Source organism: Salmo salar, chromosome 10, assembly GCF_965601325.2.
Source record: "Salmo salar chromosome 10, fSalSal1, whole genome shotgun sequence".
NCBI lineage: Eukaryota > Metazoa > Chordata > Actinopteri > Salmoniformes > Salmonidae > Salmo > Salmo salar.
The window spans coordinates 13379728-13398517 of record NC_138300.1 but is presented as its reverse complement, the minus strand read 5'-3'; the positions used below and the strand labels follow the sequence as shown (position 1 = coordinate 13398517).

Here is an 18790-nt window from a genome sequence, read left to right as displayed (position 1 = left end):
ATCCTTGAGCTGTTTCCTTCCTCTCCGGCAACTGAGTTAGGAAGCACGCCTGTATCTTTGTATTGACTGGGTGTATTGATACATCATCCAAAGTGTAAATAATAAGTTCACCATGCTCAAAGGGGTATTCATTGTCTGTTTTTCTATCTGCAAATAGGTGCCCTTCTTTGTGAGGCATTGGAAAATCTCCCTGGTCTTTCTGGTTGAATCTGTGTTTGAAATTCACTGCTCGACTGAGGGACCTTAAAGATAAGTGTATGTGTTGGGATACAGAGATGAGGTAGTCATAAAAAAAAACGTATTATGTGACTTGTTGAGCAAATTTGCCATAACAAAAGAGTTGAATACCTATTGACTCAAGACATTTCAGATTTTCATTTTTCATTAATTTGTTAAAATTTCTAAGAAATATAATTTCACTTTGACGTTATGGGGTATTGTGTGTAGGCCAGTGATACAACATATCAATGTAATCCATTTTCAATTCAGGCTGTTTCACAACAAAAAAGCCAAGGGGTTGAATACTTTCTGAAGGCTCTGTATCTGTACACAATTGTTATATTTCTGCATAGACTATTAATGTTCAGACAGCTCGCTGAAGAGCCAAAAGTGATGTTTTCCATCATACATAAGTATAACTAAAGACAGAAAACAATATTAAAGTGAATGTACGTAGTACAGTAGAATGACACTCAGCAAAAAAAGAAACGTCCTCTCACTGTCAACTGCGTTTATTTTCATCAAACTTAACATGTGTAAATATTTGTATGAACATAACAAGATTCAACAACTGAGACATCAACTGAACAAGTTCCACAGACATGTGACTAACATAAATGGAATAATGTGTACCTGAAACAAGGGGGGGTCAAAATCAAAAGTAACTGTCACTATCTGATGTGGCCACTAGCTGCATTAAGTACTGCAGTGCATCTCCTCCTCATGGACTGCACCAGATTTGCTGGTTCTTGCTGTGAGATGTTACCCCACTCTTCCACCAAGGCACCTACAAGTTCCCGGACATTTTTTGGGGGAATGGCCCTAGCTCTCATCCTCCGATCTAACAGGTCCCAGACGTGCTCAATGGGATTCAGATCCGGGCTCTTCGCTGGCCATGGCAGAACACTGACATTCCTGTCTTGCAGGAAATCACACACAGAACGAGCAATATGGCTGGTGGCATTGTCATGCTGGAGGGTCATGTCAGGATGAGCCTGCAGGAAGGGTACCATATGAGGGAGGAGGAAGTCTTCCCTGTAACGCACAGCGTTGAGATTGCCTGCAATGACAACAAGCTCAGTCCGATGATGCTGTGACACACCGCCCCAGACCATGATGGACCCTCCACCTCCAAATCGATCCCGCTCCAGAGTACAGGCCTCGGTGTACCTTACAGCAGGCCTACAAGCCCTCAGTCCAGCTTCTCTCAGCCTATTGTGGACAGTCTGAGCACTGATGTAGGGATTGTGCGTTCCTGGTGTAACTCAGGCAGCTGTTGTTTCCATCCTGTACCTGTCCCGCTGATGTGATGTTTGGATGTACCGATCCTGTGCAGGTGTTGTTACACGTGGTCTGCCACTGCGAGGACAATCAGCTGTCCGTCCTGTCTCCCTGTAGCGCTGTCTTAGGAGTCTCACAGTACGGACATTACAATTTATTGCTCTGGCCACATCTGCAGTCCTCATGCCTCCGTGCAGCATGCCTAAGGCGTTCACACAGATGAGCAGGGACCCTGGGCATCTTTCTTTTGGTGTTTTTCAGAGTCAGTAGAAATGAAAACTTAGGACACTAAAGAGGCCTAAGTTTTCATAACTGTGACCTTAATTGCCTATCGTCTGTAAGCTGTTAGTGTCTTAACGACCGTTCCACAGGTGCATGTTCATTAATTGTTTATGGTTCATTGAACAAGCATGGGAAACAGTATTTTAAACCTTTTAAAATGACCATCTGTGAAGTTATTTAGATTTTAATGAATTATCTTTGAAAGACAGGGTCCTAAAAAAGGGACTTTTCTTTTTTTGCTGAGTTTATATCAGAGATATATTACTAGACTCTTATGGCTTTGAGTCATTTTTTATACTTTTATATTCATAGGACATTTATAAGACATTTAGCCTAATTGTAAACAATTATCATATCAAATTGCTCATAATCTGTAAAACATATACAGTACCAGTCAAAAGTTTGGACACACCTACTCATTCAAGGGTTTTCTTTATTTTTACTATTTTATACATTGTAGAACAATAGTGAAGACATCAAAACTATGAATTAACACATATGGTGACCAAAAATGTGTTAAATAAATCAAAATATATTTTAGATTCTTCAAAGTAGCCACCCTTTGCCTTGATGACAGCCTTGCACACTCTTGGAATTCTCTCAACCAGCTTCATGAGGAATGCTTTTCCAACAGACTTGAAGGAGTTCCCACATATGCTGAGCACTTATTTGGCTGCTTTTCCTTCACACTGCGGTCCAACTCATCCCAAAACCATTTCAATTGGGTTGTGGTCGGGTGTTTGTGGAGGCCAGGTCATCTGAGTCAGAAGAATGGCGCCAAAGGAGATGGCTGCCGTTTTACGCTCCCGTAACCAATTGTGCTATTTTGCATTTTTTTTGCATTATTTGTAACTTATTTTGTATGTAATGTTTCTGCACCGTGTCTTATGACCGAAAAGATCTTCAAGATATCAGGACATTACTCACCCCATACTGGAGGAATAGTTTTTATTCAATGAGTCAGATGGGAAGGATTTACTTCAGACGCCTGACAAGGCCCTCATCCCCGTCATTCGCAGGAGAAAGAAACAGAGGTATCGAGGACGAAGGTCCGGGTGCCTTGTAAGGATCCGTCTCCGAGAGGGTAATCTACCTTTTACCATCGGTCCTATTAGCCAATATACAATCAATCGATAATAAAATAGACGATCTACGATCATGTATATCCTACCAAAGGGACATTGAAAACTGTTAAACGTATGTTTCGTCGTGGCTGAGCTGTATACGGCCATAAGCAAACAGGAAAATGCTCATCCAGAGGCGGCACTACTAGTGGCCGGGGACTTTAATGCAGGGAAATTCAAATCTGTTTGACCTAATTTCTACCAGCGTGTTAAATGTGCAACCAGAGGGAAAACAACTCTAGACCACCTTTACTCCACACACAGAGATGTGTACAAAGCTCTCCCTCACCATCCATTTGGCAAATCTGACCATAATTCTATCCTCCTGATTCCTGCTTACAAGCAAAAACTAAAGCAGAAAGCACCAGTGACTCGCTCAATAGAAAGTGGTCAGATGAAGCAGATGCTAAGCTACAGGACTGTATTGCTAGCACAGACTGGAATATGTTCCGGGATTCTTCCGATGGCATTAAGGAGTACACCACATCAGTCACTGGCTTCATCAATAAGTGCTTCGATGACGTCATCCCCACAGTGACCGTATGAACATACCCCAACCAGAAGCCATGGATTACAGGCAACATCCGCACTGAGTTAAAGGGTAGAGATGCCGCTTTTAAGGAGAGGGACTCTAACCCGGAAGCTTATAAGAAATCCCGCTATGCCTTCCGATGAACCATCCAACAGGCAAAGTGTCAATACAGGACAAAGAATGAATCGTACTACACAGGCTCCGACGCTCGTTGGATGTGGCAGGGCTTGCAAACTATTACAGACTACAAAGGGAAGCAAAGCCGCGAGCTGCCCAGTGACAAGAGCCTACCAGACAAGCTAAATCACTTCTATGCTCGTTTCGAGGCAAGTAACACTGAAGCATGCATAAGAGCATCAGCTGTTCCGGACGACTGTGTGATCACGCTCTCTGTAGCAATGTGAGTAAGACCTTTAAACAGGTCAACATTCACAAGGCCGCAGGGCCAGATGGATTACCAGGACGTGTACTCTGAGCATGCGCTGACAAACTGGAAAGTGTCTTCACTGACATATTCAACCTGTCCCTGACGGAGTCTGTAATACCAACATGTTTCAAACAGACCACCATAGTCCCTGTTCCCAAGAACACTAAGGTAACCTGCCTAAATGACTACCGAACCGTAGCACTCACATCTGTAGCCTTGAAGTGCTTATAAAGGCTGGTCATGGCTCACATCAACACCATTATCTCAGAAACCCTAGACCCACTCCAATTTGCATACTGCCACAACAGATCCACAGATGATGCAATCTCTATTGCACTCAACACTGCCCTTTCCCACCTGGACAAAATAAACACCTTTGTGAGAATGCTATTCATTGACTACAACTCAGCGTTCAACACCATAGCGCCCTCAAAGCTCATCACTAAGCTAAGGTCCCTGTGACTAAACACCTCCCTCTGCCACTGGATCGTGGACTTCCTGATGGGCTGCCCCCAGGTGGTAAGGGTAGGTAACAACACATCCACCATGCTGATCCTCAACACGGGGGCCCCTCAGGGGTGCGTGCTCAGTCCCCTCCTGTACTCCCTGTTCCCTCATGACTGCATGGCCAGGCACGACTCCAACACCATCATCAAGTTTGCTTATGACAACTCTGGTAGGCCTGATCACCAACAACGATGAGACAGCCTATAGTGAGGAGGTCAGTGACCTGGCCGTGTGGTTACAGGACAGCAACCTCTCCCTCAACGTACGTGATCAAGACAAAGGAGATGATTGTGGACTACAAGAAAAGGAGGACAGAGCACTCCCCCTTTCTCATCAACGGGGCTGCAGTGGAGCAGGTTGAGAGCTTCAAGTTCGTTGGTGACCACATCACCAACAAACTATCATGGTCCAAACACACTAAGACAGAAGAGGGCACGACAAAGTCTATTCCCCTCAGGAGACTGAAAAGATTTGCAATGGGTCCTCAAATCCTCAAAAGGTTTTACAGCTGCACCATCGAGAGCTTCCTGACTGGTTGCATCAATGCCTGGTATGGCAACTGCTTAGCCTCTGACCACAAGGCACTACAGAGAGTAGTGCGTACAGCCCAGTACATAACTGGGGCCAAGCTTCCTACCATCCAGGACCTCTACATTTACATTTACGTCATTTAGCAGACACTCTTATCCAGAGCGACTATACCAGGCAGTGTCAGAGGAAGACCCAAAATATTGTCAAAGACTCCAGCCCCCCTAGTCATGGACTGTTCTCTCTGCTACCGCACGGCAAACGGTACCGGAGCGCCAAGTCTAGGTCCAAAGAGCTTTTTAACAGCTTCTTACCCCAAGCCATAAGACCCCTGAACAGCTAATCAAAGGGCTACCCAGACCCTTCTTTTACACTGCTGCTACTCTGTTTGTTATCTATGCATAGTCACTTTAACTCTACCTACATGTACGTATTACCTCAATTACCTCGACTAACCAGTGCCCCTCTGTACCGGTACCCCCGTATAAAGCCTCGCTATTGTTATTTTACTGCTGCTGTTTAATTCTTTTTTACTGATATTTGTTTCACTTTTTCTTAACTGTTTTCTTTAACTTCTTAAAGCATTGTTGGTTAAGGGCTTGTATGTAGGCATTTCACTGTAAGGTCTACACCTGTTGTATTCGGCGCATTTGACAAAACATTTGAATTGATTTGATTATCACTCTCCTTCTTGGTCAAATAGCCCTTACACAGCCTGGAGGTGTGTTGGGTTATTGTCCTTTTTGAAAAACAAATCTAATCACATCAAATCAAATTTTATTGGTCACATACACATGGTTAGCAGATGTTATTGCGAGTGTAGCGAAATGCTTGTGTTTCTATTTCCGACAGTGCAGCAATATCTAACAATTCCACAACAAATACCTAATACACACAAATCTAAATAAAGGAATACGAATATATAAATATGTGGATGAGCAATGTCAGAGCACATAGGCTAAGATGCAATAGATAGTATAGAATACAGTATATACATATGAGATGAGTAATGCAAGATATGTAAACATTATTAAAGTGGCATTACCTAAGTGTCTTGTGTTCCATTTTTTTGAAGTGGCCAATGATTTCAAGTCTGTATGTAGGCAGCAACCTCTCTGTCTGATAGCCTTGAGATAGAAGCTGTTTTTCAGTCTCTTAGTCCCAGGTTTGATGCACCTGTACTGACCTCGCCTTCTGGATAGTAGCGTGGTGCAGGCAGTGGCTTGGGTGGTTGTTGTCCTTGATTATATTTTTGGCCTTCCTGTGACATTGGGTGTGTAGGTGTCCAGGAGGGCAGGTAGTGTGCCCTAGTGATGCGTTTTGCAGACCACAACATCCTCTGGAGAGGCCTGCGGTTGTGGGTGGTACAGTTGCCGTACCAGGCGGTGATACCGCCAGACAGGATGGTCTCAATTGTACATCTGTAAAAGTTTGAGGGTTTTAGGTGACAAGCCAGATTTTTTTCAGCCTCCTGAGGTTGAAGAGACGCTGCTGCCCATTCTTCACCACACTGTCTGTGTGGGTGGACCATTTCAGTTTGTTAGTGATGTGTACGCAGAGGAACTTAACTTTCCACCTTCTCCACTGCTGTCCTGTCGATGTGGATATGGGGGGTGCTCCCTCTGCCGTTTCCTGAAGTCTACGATCATCTCCTTTGTTTTGTTGATGTTGAGTGAGAGGTTGTTTTCCTGAGACGTGCTTGGCCACGCAGTCATGGGTGAACAGGGAGTACAGGAGGGGGCTGAGCACGCAGCCTTGTAGGCCCCCAGTGTTGAGGATCAGCTAAGTGGAGATGTTGTTTCCTCCCTTCATCACCTGGGGATGGCCCGTCAGGAAGTCCAGGACCCAATTGCACAGGGTGGGGTTGAGACCCAGGGCCTCAAGCTTAATGATGAGCTTGGAGGGTTTTATGGGGTTGAATGCTGAGCTATAGTAATTGAACAGCATTCTTACATAGGTATTCCTCTTGTCCAGATGGGATAGGGCAGTGTGCAGTGTGATGGCAATTGTATCATCTGTGAACCAATTAGGGCGTAAAACAAATTGAAGTGGGTCTAGGGGGACCGGTAAGGTGGAGGTGATCTGATCCTTGACTAGTCTCTCAAAGCACTTCATGATTACAGAAGTGAGTGCTGCGTGGCGATAGTCATTTACTTCAGTTACCTTTGCATTCTTGGGTACAGGAACAATGGTGGCCATCTTGAAGCATGTGGGGACAGCAGACTGGGATAAGGAGAGACTGAATATGTCCGTAAACACACCAGCCAGCTGGTCTGCGCATGCTCTGAGGAGGCAGCTAGGGATGCCGTCTGGGCCTGCAGCCTTGCGAGGGTTAACACGTTTAAATGTCTTACTTATGTCGGCCACAGAGAAAGAGAGCCCACAGTTCTCGGTAGCTGGCCTTGTCGGTGATGCTGTGTTATCCTCAAAGCGGGAAAAGAACGTGTTTAGCTTGTCTGGCAGCAAGACGTTGGTGTCTGCGTGTGGGGCCACCGGTTAGTCAAGGTAATTGAGGTAATATGTACATGTAGGTAGAGTTATAGTGACTATGCATAGATAACAAACAGAGTAGCAGCAGCGTAAAAGAGGGGTCTGGGTAGCCCTTTGATCATGTAGGCCTGATTCACGCAGTCTCCTCTGAACAGTTGAGATGTGTCTGTCACTTGAACTCTGAAGCATTTATTTGGTCTGCAATTTCTGAGGCTGGTAACTCTAATGAACTTATCCTCTGCAGCAGAGGAAACTCTGAGTCTTCCTTTCCTGTGGCGGTCCTCATGAGAGCCAGTTTCACCGTAGCGCTTGATGGTTTTTTTCGACTGCACTTGAAGAAATTTTCAAAGTTCTTGACATTTTCAGCATTGACTGTCGTTTCTCTTTGCTTATTTGAGCTGTAATATGGACTTGGCTTTTACCAAATAGGGCTATCTTCTGTATACCACCTTATCGCACAAATGTCATCATTACGATTTTTGTTTTGTGCGGGTGCCCTGTGCCACACCCGTACAAGATGCCGCCCTGGGCAGCTGCCCATGTCGTCTATACCTAAATCTGTCACTGCAGGTGACTATCTCATGAAGTTGGTTGCAAGAATGCCAGGAGTGTGCAAAGCTGTCATCAAGGCAAAGGGTGGCTATCTTTTGAACACTTTTTTTCTTACTATATGATTCCGTGTTATTTCATAGTTTTGATGTCTTCACTATTATTCTATAATGTATAAAATAATAAAAATAAAGAAAAACCCTTGAATGAGTAGGTGTGTCCAAACTTTTGACTGGTACTGTGTATATATATATAAAAAATCTTAAACCTACTACTTCCAGGTTTTTCAGTACCGGCCGTGATCGGGAGTCCCATAGGGCGGCGCACAATTGGCCCAGCGCCGTCCGGGTTAGGGGAGTGTCACGACTTCCACCGAAGTAGGCTCCTCTCCTTGTTCGTTCGGCGGTCGGTGTCACCGGCTTTCTAGCCATCGCTGCTCCATTTTTCATTTATCCATTTGTTTTGTCTTGTTCCCTGCACACCTGGTTTTCATTCCCCAATCACACTACATGTATTTATTCCTCTGTTCCCCCTCATGTCCTTGTATGAAATTGTTTTGTGTTACGTGTCAATTTTGACACGCTAGACTGGTGTTCGTTTATTTCGTGTTTTGTCACGAGGTATGTTTATTTGTTTGAACATAATTATTGTGCCTTTGCGCGTTTTGCACTTTTGCCAATTGGCTGGAGGTTTCTACGCAGTGGCGTCCGTCTGTTGGTTTCTCCTGCCTCAATAAAGTGTGCGCCTGTTCACAACTCTCTGCTCTCCTGCACCTGACTCTGCTCCCAGTACGCACACCATTGACAGGGAGGGTTTGTCCGGGGTAGGCCGTCATGGTAAAATAAGAATTTGTTCTTAACTGACTTGCCAAGTTAAATAAAGGTTAAATAAAAAATAAATAAAAAATGGACTTCCACTCTTTCAATACCCTTTTGCCCTTTATGTGCCTACACACCACCTCTTCTCCCACCCTACTCCATACCCACTGAAACTGAAGCTCCAATGCTTCTTACTCCCAAGCAAACTGCACCAATGGCTCTCCCAAGTATCCCCCTGTAAGATACAGGGATATACATCTTTGTTTATGCCTTTTTTGTTTTCTCCATAGGCCTGTTCGGTCTGCCTATGCTTCTGGGGGCTACGTTACTGCCCGTAGCAGACGTCCTATCCTCTGTTTCATCTGCAGGTGTAGCTATCCTCCTAAGTTAGGCTTCTATCTAACCACACCTAAATGTGATTCATAAAAACATTACTAAGAGAGAGTGATGGGGGTTACTTTCATATTTCAAGTACAGAGTGACCAAACACCAAGGGCTTAATAGTCCTGGAAAGAACTCAATTTATTATTCAAAGGAATACAAATGCCAGTTTGCACTTTGGAGTAAAAAGCATTTGAAATTAGCCCCCTGTAATTCCTCAGTAGTGGATCCCCTCTCCAGACCCAAAGAGAAGTCTTCACACCTATAAATTGTCTGTTATTTACCCCTCATTAGCATCACAACAATTTGTTGAAATTGATAGGCTTCATAGTACAGCCGTTTGTTTAATGTAGCTCCAGTTCAATAATATTAACTTATAGTATGGATCATAGCTGCTAGTAAGGTCTGGTCCTGTTGTAAAGGCAAATATCCTTGAGACTATTCTATTTCTTTGATCAATATACCTTTTGTTTTCCTACGAAAAATTACACAGAAACTGCACCACCATGACAGTGAGCTTTGTTGGATTCAGTCTGTGATAGTTTACTACCCCCTATACATTCATTGTCTATTTTTCATTAATCATTTAAATAATCTATCCATCTACCTTTTACCTGGACACATTGTAATGTGCTGGGATTCATTCTGAGTCTGAACCAACCTGTAATGTTGTAATGCTAATGAGTATGTGTTGACGTCAGTGGCTCTAGGTTCAATATGAGTGTTGTTGTCCCTGTAAATGTGATCGTGACAAGGTTGTCCTGTGTTACCTACAGAGTTCTCCCCACTGTATTAGATCCACTGTGATGTTGTGGAGGAATAAGATAATCGCAATGGTAGGGACACATTAATCTGTAGTGATGTGAATGCTGATTTCCGTCTACCCATACTTGTCCTTGCATTCATTCTATAAAACATTTTCTAGCGCCTGAATACTAATCAATATAAATGTATTGTACCCTGTGAACTTACCCATTGTTGTTTTGAGAGAACTCCATCCAGCCTGACTGATGACTAACCTCGTCTTCTTCTTCTTCTCTCCTGTCCGTTTCAAGATTACCACTTCACAAACAGGGAGGCTATGCAGGAGGATATTGACAAGGGGGAATTCATTGAGACTGATGAGTTTTCGGGCAACTTGTACGGAACAAGGTAGAGTATATTTTCGTAACTTTCTGTTGGCACCGAAATGTCTTACAGTATGAATCAGTAATAGTTGTGGAAAGATATATAATTTCTAGTTTGTTTTGTGGAATCGTGGATGCAATGAATAAACATAGCTATTTTATTTGTTTTCTCCACAGTAAGAGTGCTGTACAGGACGTGAGGGCCAAGGGCCTCATTTGTATCTTGGATGTGGATATCGCAGGAGTGAGGCACATCAAGGAGACTAACCTGGACCCAATCTACATCTCTATCCAGCCCCCCTCTATTGAGGTCCTGGTAAGTGTCCACAACCATACATTCCACAGGGTTCTTCCACTGCAGGGGTCTGCAACAGGTGACAAATTTGGCCCCTAAGTGATTTTTATCTGGCCCCCCAAAGTAAAGTAAAAAAATAAGTTTTCCCATGTATAAATTGATAAATATATGATTATGAAATGAAGTTATTGTGAAATACATAATACATTTGAGCTTATTTGTGGTCCGTTTGTAGTGTACAAATTATTATAATTGTGTTCTTGCCCACTGACCATTCGCTCAGAAAAGAATCAGCCTGCGGCTGAATCTAGTTGCCTACCTCTCTGCTACTGTATAAACTGTCATTGTTTTGGGGACCATTGATATGGACAGGAAGAACGTCTGAGGGGTAGAGCGACGGAGACAGAGGAGAAAATACAGAGCCGCCTGGAAGAAGCCCGGACTGACATGGAGGAGTGTAGGTCCCACATACTATCCCGTGTTAACTGGTTTTAAGACTACACATGCTTGAGGGATAGGAATTGAACTAAGGATAGTCCATTACATGCCTTTGACAATGATTTGACTAGTGTTTTCATAATTGTTTCTTCACTCTCCTATTTTAGGCAACGAGCCTGGATTGTTTGACATTGTTATTGTCAACAATGACTTGGATGAGGCCTATGAGAAGTTGCAAAGTGTTCTGAAGGAGGTGAGTCTGAAAAGAGGAGGATTGTCTCATGGGTAGATGGAGGAGTTGTTGATGACTAGATGTCCATGTTGGACAAGAATCATATATGTACTGAGGTTCTGTAAATATACTTTATATTCTCATATCTGTCTCAACAGGAAATGTCGGATGTGATTCTGATGAAGGCCTTTCAAGGCCAAACCTGCTATTTAATTTCATTTTAATAGCGTTTATTGGTAATTACACAATTGGTACAGGGACTTTGTAATTACAAATGCACTCGCTGAAGGTAATTCCACACAAATCCACTTGCTGAAGGTAATTCCACATGTGTTGTGACTCATAATCCATTTTATGTTATTATTTTAATACACATGTCCTTGATCCAGTATGCAACTAATATGTTTTCTAATTATACTTTTGGAAGTCACCTGTGTATTACCATGTCAAGAACTCCAACCCAAATGGGTAAATGAGGAGACAATAGGCATAACCCTTTTAGTTTGTTTGTACTACGTAACAACATTTAACAACCAACATTGTAATTGCAATGTTGTTATAAAGGATATACATGCATTTACAATGTATTTATCCAAGAGCAAGCAACTTAATATGTAGTTAGCGTTTTTGAAAAAGGTAAGACATGCTTTGATTTTGTTTACCTGGCCACTATCTCCTAATGATAACTTTTTAGCGTTCATGGCGTAAAACCAATTCAAAATAATCATAAAGGAACTTTTTAGATACACAATCAATTGAAGACACGGATTTGTACATTGTTTACAATGTTTGTTTTTGACTATGTAATGTAGCTACAGGTTTAGGTACTCTTCTACAGCGTTGTATTAAATGAGATTGATTTTGAATATGAATCTTTATTAAATCCATTAAAGGCCCAGTGCAGTCAAACTTCTGTTTTTTTCCTGTGTTTTGTATCATTTTGCACAGCGAATGAAAAATGTGATCAGTGTTATGTCCTGATAGCTGCTGGTTGAAAATACAATCTATACAGGATCTTTGATTCAGCAGGTTTTGCATGGATGGAATTTTTGGCTTGCCACATGAGATCACAAGGCAAAATACTTTAATAGATCTATAATAAAGAGACTTTGTAACTATATAGTAATTAAAATGGTTACTTCACTCTACCTTAAGTTGCTTGCTCTTGGGTAAGCACATTGTAAATACATGTGCAACCTTTGTAACAACATTCTTCTAACCATAACATTTGATCAGTGGGGATCCGTGAGAAAAAGCCTTCAGAAAAGGTCTAAGGTAAAATGATGTATTATTTTTTTATTTACATTTTTAATTTAATATTTTTTCTATCATTTAAATTATATTCTGATTTCACCTCTTCAGTTTGTGTTGGAAAGGGAAGGGTTAAACACTGAAGAGAAAAAAAGGTCCAATCAGGATTTTTCTTTGGTGGTCTCTGGGGAGACAAATCTAGCTAGCTAAATCAGCCATTGACGAGGCCCTCAGCCACTTGACCTCATATTAACTCATTAATTACATTTTTATTTAACTAGGAAAGTCAGGTAAGAACAAATTCTTATTTACAATGACAGCCTACCCTGGCCAAACCCTAACCCGGATGACGCTGGGCCAATTGTGTGCCGCCCTATGGGACTCCCAATCACAGCCGGTTGTGATCCATCCTGGAATCGAACCAGAGTCTGTAGTGACGCAACTAGCACTGAGTTGCAGTGCCTTAGACCGCTGCGACACTCGGGAGCCCCTATATATGAATGACAAAGCAATCATCACGTGACACCATTAATTCCTACGTGAAGACTCAATAGCGCATTGAAACCAATTGAAGCAGTTTGAGCTTCTCCAGGCAGTGAAGTTGCAGACTAGCTCAGTGCTGCACCCTCTCATTGAGTAACTTAAGTTGAAGGCCTACTGTTTTCAAATGATCATCATTTGGTGAGTGGCACTGTTTTTATCAGCTCACTTGCTGTTAGCTATCTCTCTGAAAATAATGCCTGCAAAACATTGTTGCATTTAAACTTTAGATCACCAGTTACTTTGTGTGCTGAACGTGATAAAACATGTCTGCAATGGGAAGTAATAGTTGTGCATTTCGAAGGAATGGGTTGCTTTTAATAGCATGATGTGTGTAAATGCTCTCTTTCTTTGTGCCATGTCTATGTGTTTTCCAAAAATTGCTCTCTCCTATTTGATGTGTCACTGTTGTCACCACTAGGCTATTGGTGATAGTGAGATAGTGATGGTGTTAGGCTACCACAGGTTGTTTTAAGCGGTTGTTGTTACTGGTCGCATTATTCCATGCTGAGCATGTGAGTGACAGCCCGATGCTGTCTCAGGCTTGTATGATTGATTAATGATGTCACCAAAAAGTATTGCTACTCCTACATTAGAGCTAGATGTAATGTTGTGGGCATTAAGGGCACGATCCCGATTTTAGGAATGTACAGCATTACTTTCCTAGGCACTTCTCAGTATACAAACGTACCTTTTTCAGTCGCCAAACTTGCTCTGCAGATGTGGCTGCCTTGCACGCTCTGAATACATTTCATTCAACCACTGAAAACCCTCCCACTTACTGGCCAACAGATTTTCTCGTGGAGTTTTCATTCAGTGGGCGTTTCAGTACATTTATCTTAAGTCATCTGTTTAAATACGGTATACCTTTTCATTTGAATTTTGTTGACAGACTCAATAGAACAAATATATAGAGAGCAGGTTCAGAATATAGGGATCAATGGGAAAAAAACGCCATCTATGCATATTCATCTCTGTTTCGGGACCAACTGGTAGATTTAAAAATACTCGGATATTGTAGATTATTTAGGCAATTTTTTTAATGAAAGTAGGTAGGCTATGAATAAAATACTGACTGTGTCTCCAGATAGTGGCAAATATTTAACATGATACACATTTTAAAATAAAACGGAGAAAAGCCTGGGCATATAATCAAAACATTCTAAAGCGTAGTCATCAACCCGCCAGGTTCAGCCCTACAGAAGCCTATACATAGCTTGGGTCTCCAAATGTAATTCATGTCAATTATGAGGGCACTCAATTATAATTCTGAATAACGGGGCTGCAGTACATGCCATGTTGATATGATTTTCAGTTTACTTCCATATGGCTGGTTTCACATTCATCTCCAGGCATCATAGTGAAAAATCATCAAAAAAATTGCTATGTGTATTTACAATCCCCTTCTCCAAACGGATGACTAATTTACCTAACTTTTATCAATAGCTCTTATCAATGTATAAATTACAGTGCATGGAGAAGGCTGTTATTTGTATCTTGGAACCAGCAGGTTCGCTCGACCTTATTCCTGGTTTCCACGCGTGTAAAGCTGGTGGAATTATGAGTGAATTAAGTCAAGGTCAGAATATGGCATATCTGTAGACACACCACTGCCACGCCTTCATTTATTTGCAACCTGGTCTCAGAGCATTTCCTATTATTCTGTATGTAAATCTGAGACACTCCATTTAGTATGACATGTTACGTTATGTTTCGTATGGTATGTATTCATTTGTGGATGTCCATCAATCCATTTCATATGATATGTTACAAATTACTTGCTAACGTTAGCTAGGCTAGGGGTTAGGGTTAAGGTTAGGGCTAAGTTTAGGAGTTAGGTTAAAGGGTTAGGGTCAGGTAAAGGGTTAGCTAAAGGTTTAAGGTAAGGGTTAGCTAAGATGCTAAGTAGTTGCAAAGTAGCTAAAAAATAGTAAGCCGTTGCTAAAGTTGTCGCTGATGAGATTCAAATTTGAAACCTTTGGGTTGCTAGATGTTCGCGTTATACGCGTTTTTGCCTTAAGTAACCATCTGTCTTACAGTATGTAACATATCATACTAAATGGATTGTCGTCTCGGATTTACATACAAAATAGCAGAGGTGGGACCAAGTCATTGTTTTACAAGTCACAAGTAAGTCTCAAGTCCCAAGTCAAGACAGGCAAGTCTGAGTCAAGTTTCAAGTCAAGACCGTCAAGTATCAAGTCAAGTCTCAAGTCCTAAACTTTGAGTTTCGAGTCCTAAACAAGTCATAATGTGCTCTTCACCAAATGTAATACCATTTCATATTTTTAACAAGAGTAATAGTCAGTATATTACATTTACGCAACTCATGAATGCTTTTAAAAATATCTATATATTTATTACTTTCCAAATAAGCGTTATATTTCCATGGAAATACATGGGTAGCCATGAGAAAGACTCACCCCCCCAATAGTGATCGACTATCGAGGATCGCTATGGGGCGCAATCGGGCGATGTAGGCTTGTACACAATCGGCCAACCTTACACACACACACACACAGCAGTAACAGGCAGGATTTAGGCTACAAACTGCCTAGCCAGTTGTAGCTCAATCTTGGGTGCAATGATCATGTTCCCGTACTGACTGACTGTGTGGAGGCTCATTGATTTAACGTTACGTTAGCCTACATAAAACACTAGTAAAGTAATAAAATATACAGCTGTCGGCTATATTAGCCACGACTTTGTGCAGCTTCAAATGTCGAGCAAAGTTGGAAATTGTTGCGCCTCCGTCTGTCATTTTCTTCCCGAATGTTTTGCAAGTTGCAATCCGTTTTTTGTTGATACAGCGTCGTCTTTGTATCTGAAAATAATAATTTGGGGTATCATCTTTCCAAGGGCTCCGTTCCTCTGCACTGCCACGCACAACTTTTTCTCAGCTGGCACAATTTGATTGGCTGCTGTCCGATTCAAACTAATCTGTTAAACGAAGAGTTGATGCGCTGCACACTTTTTTTTTAATAGCATCATTTTTAATATTTGGGCTTGGGGAGGGTATCAAGTCAGGTCGAGTCATAAGGCTCAAGTCCAAGTCAAGTCACGAGACATTGGTGTTAAAGTCAAAGTTAAGTTGCAAGTCATCATATTTGTGACCCGAGTCTGACTCGAGTCCAAGTCATGTGACTCGAGTCCACACCTCTGCAGAATAGTATGAAATGCCTTGAGACCAGGTTGTTATTTGAGCTCCACCTCAAACCAATAGTGGGTGAATAGCAAGTATTTCTCATGCTTAAATTCAAGGCCAGAATATTCATAGAGAAGAAAAGCTGCATAAAAATGGAATAACGTTCCATTTACACGCTCCTAACTGGGGCCTAAGTGATGATGTTACTGTTATTTTTCTTGATATTTGAGTTTGATGTTTTGGAAGGCAATAAACTTTTTACTGAAAACAATCTTTAGTTAATGGCAGGGTAAGCCTTGTTACAAGTGTTGTTACCAGGTCATAGTCTACTAAGATCCACAAATCAAGACCATGTTGACCCGTGAGACTACCTGGTGATTTGGTTTTACTGGCCCTTTGTAGTTTACATGTAGCAATGTTACCCGTTTGGATTGGAGTTCATAACATGGTAATACACAGGTGACTTCCAAAAGTGTAACTACAAAACATATGAGTTACATACTGGAACAAAGAAATGTGTAATAACATAAAATAGAACGAGTAATTACACAACATATGTGGATTTACCTTCAACAGGTAAATGAGTCTGTGTTCCAGTTGTGTAATAACCTATACTGATAAACTCTTACTATGTTATTACATAACACTTCATATGTAACTACAATGTTTTTTCTACAGTTATTGCTGTGTAGTTACATATTTAGAGGGGCATCTTAAATTATGCTACAGTGTTACCCAAGTTGGCAATTGTGTGCGAGAGTTGTGCCTTTTGCTTCTTAAAGCCATACAGATTTTAATAAATGTTTCACAGATGATATTTTTTGAAAATTGAGGTAAAAATCGAATGGAAAAAGCAAGTGTGCGTTCTTAAAATACTATAGCGACCTTAGCCCAACACTTACCGACCAAATCAAGCGTCTTGGTGAGGCTAACCTCTTGGTGAGGCTAAAAGTGGCATAGTTCAGCCATAATCTGAGAGGAAGTTGTGTATCTCTTTACTGAAAGATTGAGGATATTATTTTTTGCTATAATCTTGCAATTTTTCCTGTACAATTTTTACAGTTTTCAGATTATTTTATTTTTGAGAAAAGTAAAGAGGGTAATCAGTTAAGCATTTAATTCCATTTGTATGGCCTAATGCTCATCCTTTTTGGGTCGCACCGCTACTCACGTTTTTTGAGCGCCTTCTACTCCTCTCCTCAACAGGAAATAACAAAAGTTCAGGAGGTCATCAAGTCATAAGGAGCTACAGTAACAGTGTCCCAGTCTTCCTCTTGCCTGGTACTTTACAGGAGATATGAAGACTTTTACTCCAGCATGAACAACACCATCTATGTTACTGCATCAACACTGAAACACAATAAGATCCATTCCCCTGACATCAGCTGATTTAGCCACATAAAGAACTGTTCTGAGCATTGCAGAGAAACATACAATATGCATCTAAGACCAGGGGTTGGAACTGGTTCGAGTAACAGAATCAGAACGAAAGTGATCTATACTGTTCCAGAACAGAACCGTTATTTTAAAAGCAAGGAAACTATTTAAAAAAACTGAAAACCGGTTAATAACGTTATTTTACACTTCTGAAATTTTTATAATAACGGTTCTGTTCAGAATGAAACGATTGGAAAACAATTTTGTTTACACCTGCCTAGGACTCAAGAAGATTGTCTTACATTCTTAGAGTCAATAGATCATGAGAAATGGGTAAGGGAATGGAGCATTTGATAGGACCAGTTGAAGTCGGAAGTTTACATACACTTAGGTTTGAGTCATTAAAACTTGTTTTTCAACCACTCCACAAATTTCTTGTTAACAAACTATAGTTTTGGCAAGTCGGTTAGGACAACTACTTGGTGCTAGACAAGTAATTCTTCCAACAATTGTTTACCGGCAGATTATTTCACTTATAACTCAGTGTATCACAATTCCAGTGGGTCAGAAGTTTACATACACTAAGTTGACTGTGCCTTTAAACAGCGTGGAAAATTCCAGAAAATAATGGCATGGCTTTAGAAGCTTCTGATAGGCTAATTGACATCATTTAAGTCAATTGGAGGTGTACCTGTGGATGTATTTCAAGGCCTACTGTCAAACTCAGTGTCTATTTGCTTGACACCATGGGGAAATCAAAAGAAATCAGCCAAGACCTCAGAAAACAATTGTAGACCTCCACAAGTCTGGTTCATCCTTGGGAGCAATTTCCAAATGCCTGAAGGTACCACGCTCATCTGTACAAACAATAGTACGCAAGTATAAACACCATGGGTCCACACAGCCATCATACCGCTCAGGAAGGAGACGTGTTCTGTCTCCTAGAGATGAACGTACTTTGGTGCGAAAAGTGCAAATCAATCCCAGAACAACAGCAAAGGACATTGTGAAGATGCTGGAGGAAACAGGTACAAAAGTATATATATCCACAGAAAAACGAGTCCTATATCGACATAACCTGAAAGGCCGCTCAGCAAGGAAGAAGCCACTGCTCCAAAACCGCCATAAAACAAACCAGACTATGGTTTGCAACTGCACATGGGGACAAAGATCATACTTTTTGGAGAAATGTCCTCTGGTCTGATGAAACAAAAAAGGCTGTTTGCCATAATGACCATCATTATGTT

At 41.5% G+C, this 18790-nt stretch overlaps 1 protein-coding gene across 3 annotated transcripts in view; it reads left to right on the top strand.

Moving 5' to 3' along the window:
* Window positions 1-18790, top strand: part of LOC145850255 (guanylate kinase-like) — a 21807-nt gene extending 3017 nt beyond the window's left edge. The window contains exons 1-6 of one of the 3 annotated variants that reach the window (XM_082956723.1): window positions 1993-9125; window positions 10194-10290; window positions 10443-10581; window positions 10933-11017; window positions 11166-11251; window positions 11389-12143. In XM_082956723.1, the coding sequence (XP_082812849.1) occupies window positions 9065-9125; window positions 10194-10290; window positions 10443-10581; window positions 10933-11017; window positions 11166-11251; window positions 11389-11454 (534 nt within the window). In that variant the 5' untranslated portion in view covers window positions 1993-9064 and the 3' untranslated portion in view covers window positions 11455-12143. Of the gene's footprint in view, window positions 1-1992; window positions 9126-10193; window positions 10291-10442; window positions 10582-10932; window positions 11018-11165; window positions 11252-11388; window positions 12144-17372 lie in introns of those variants that run through there. The other 2 variants (XM_082956722.1, XM_014215891.3) reach the window with 2 other exon arrangements.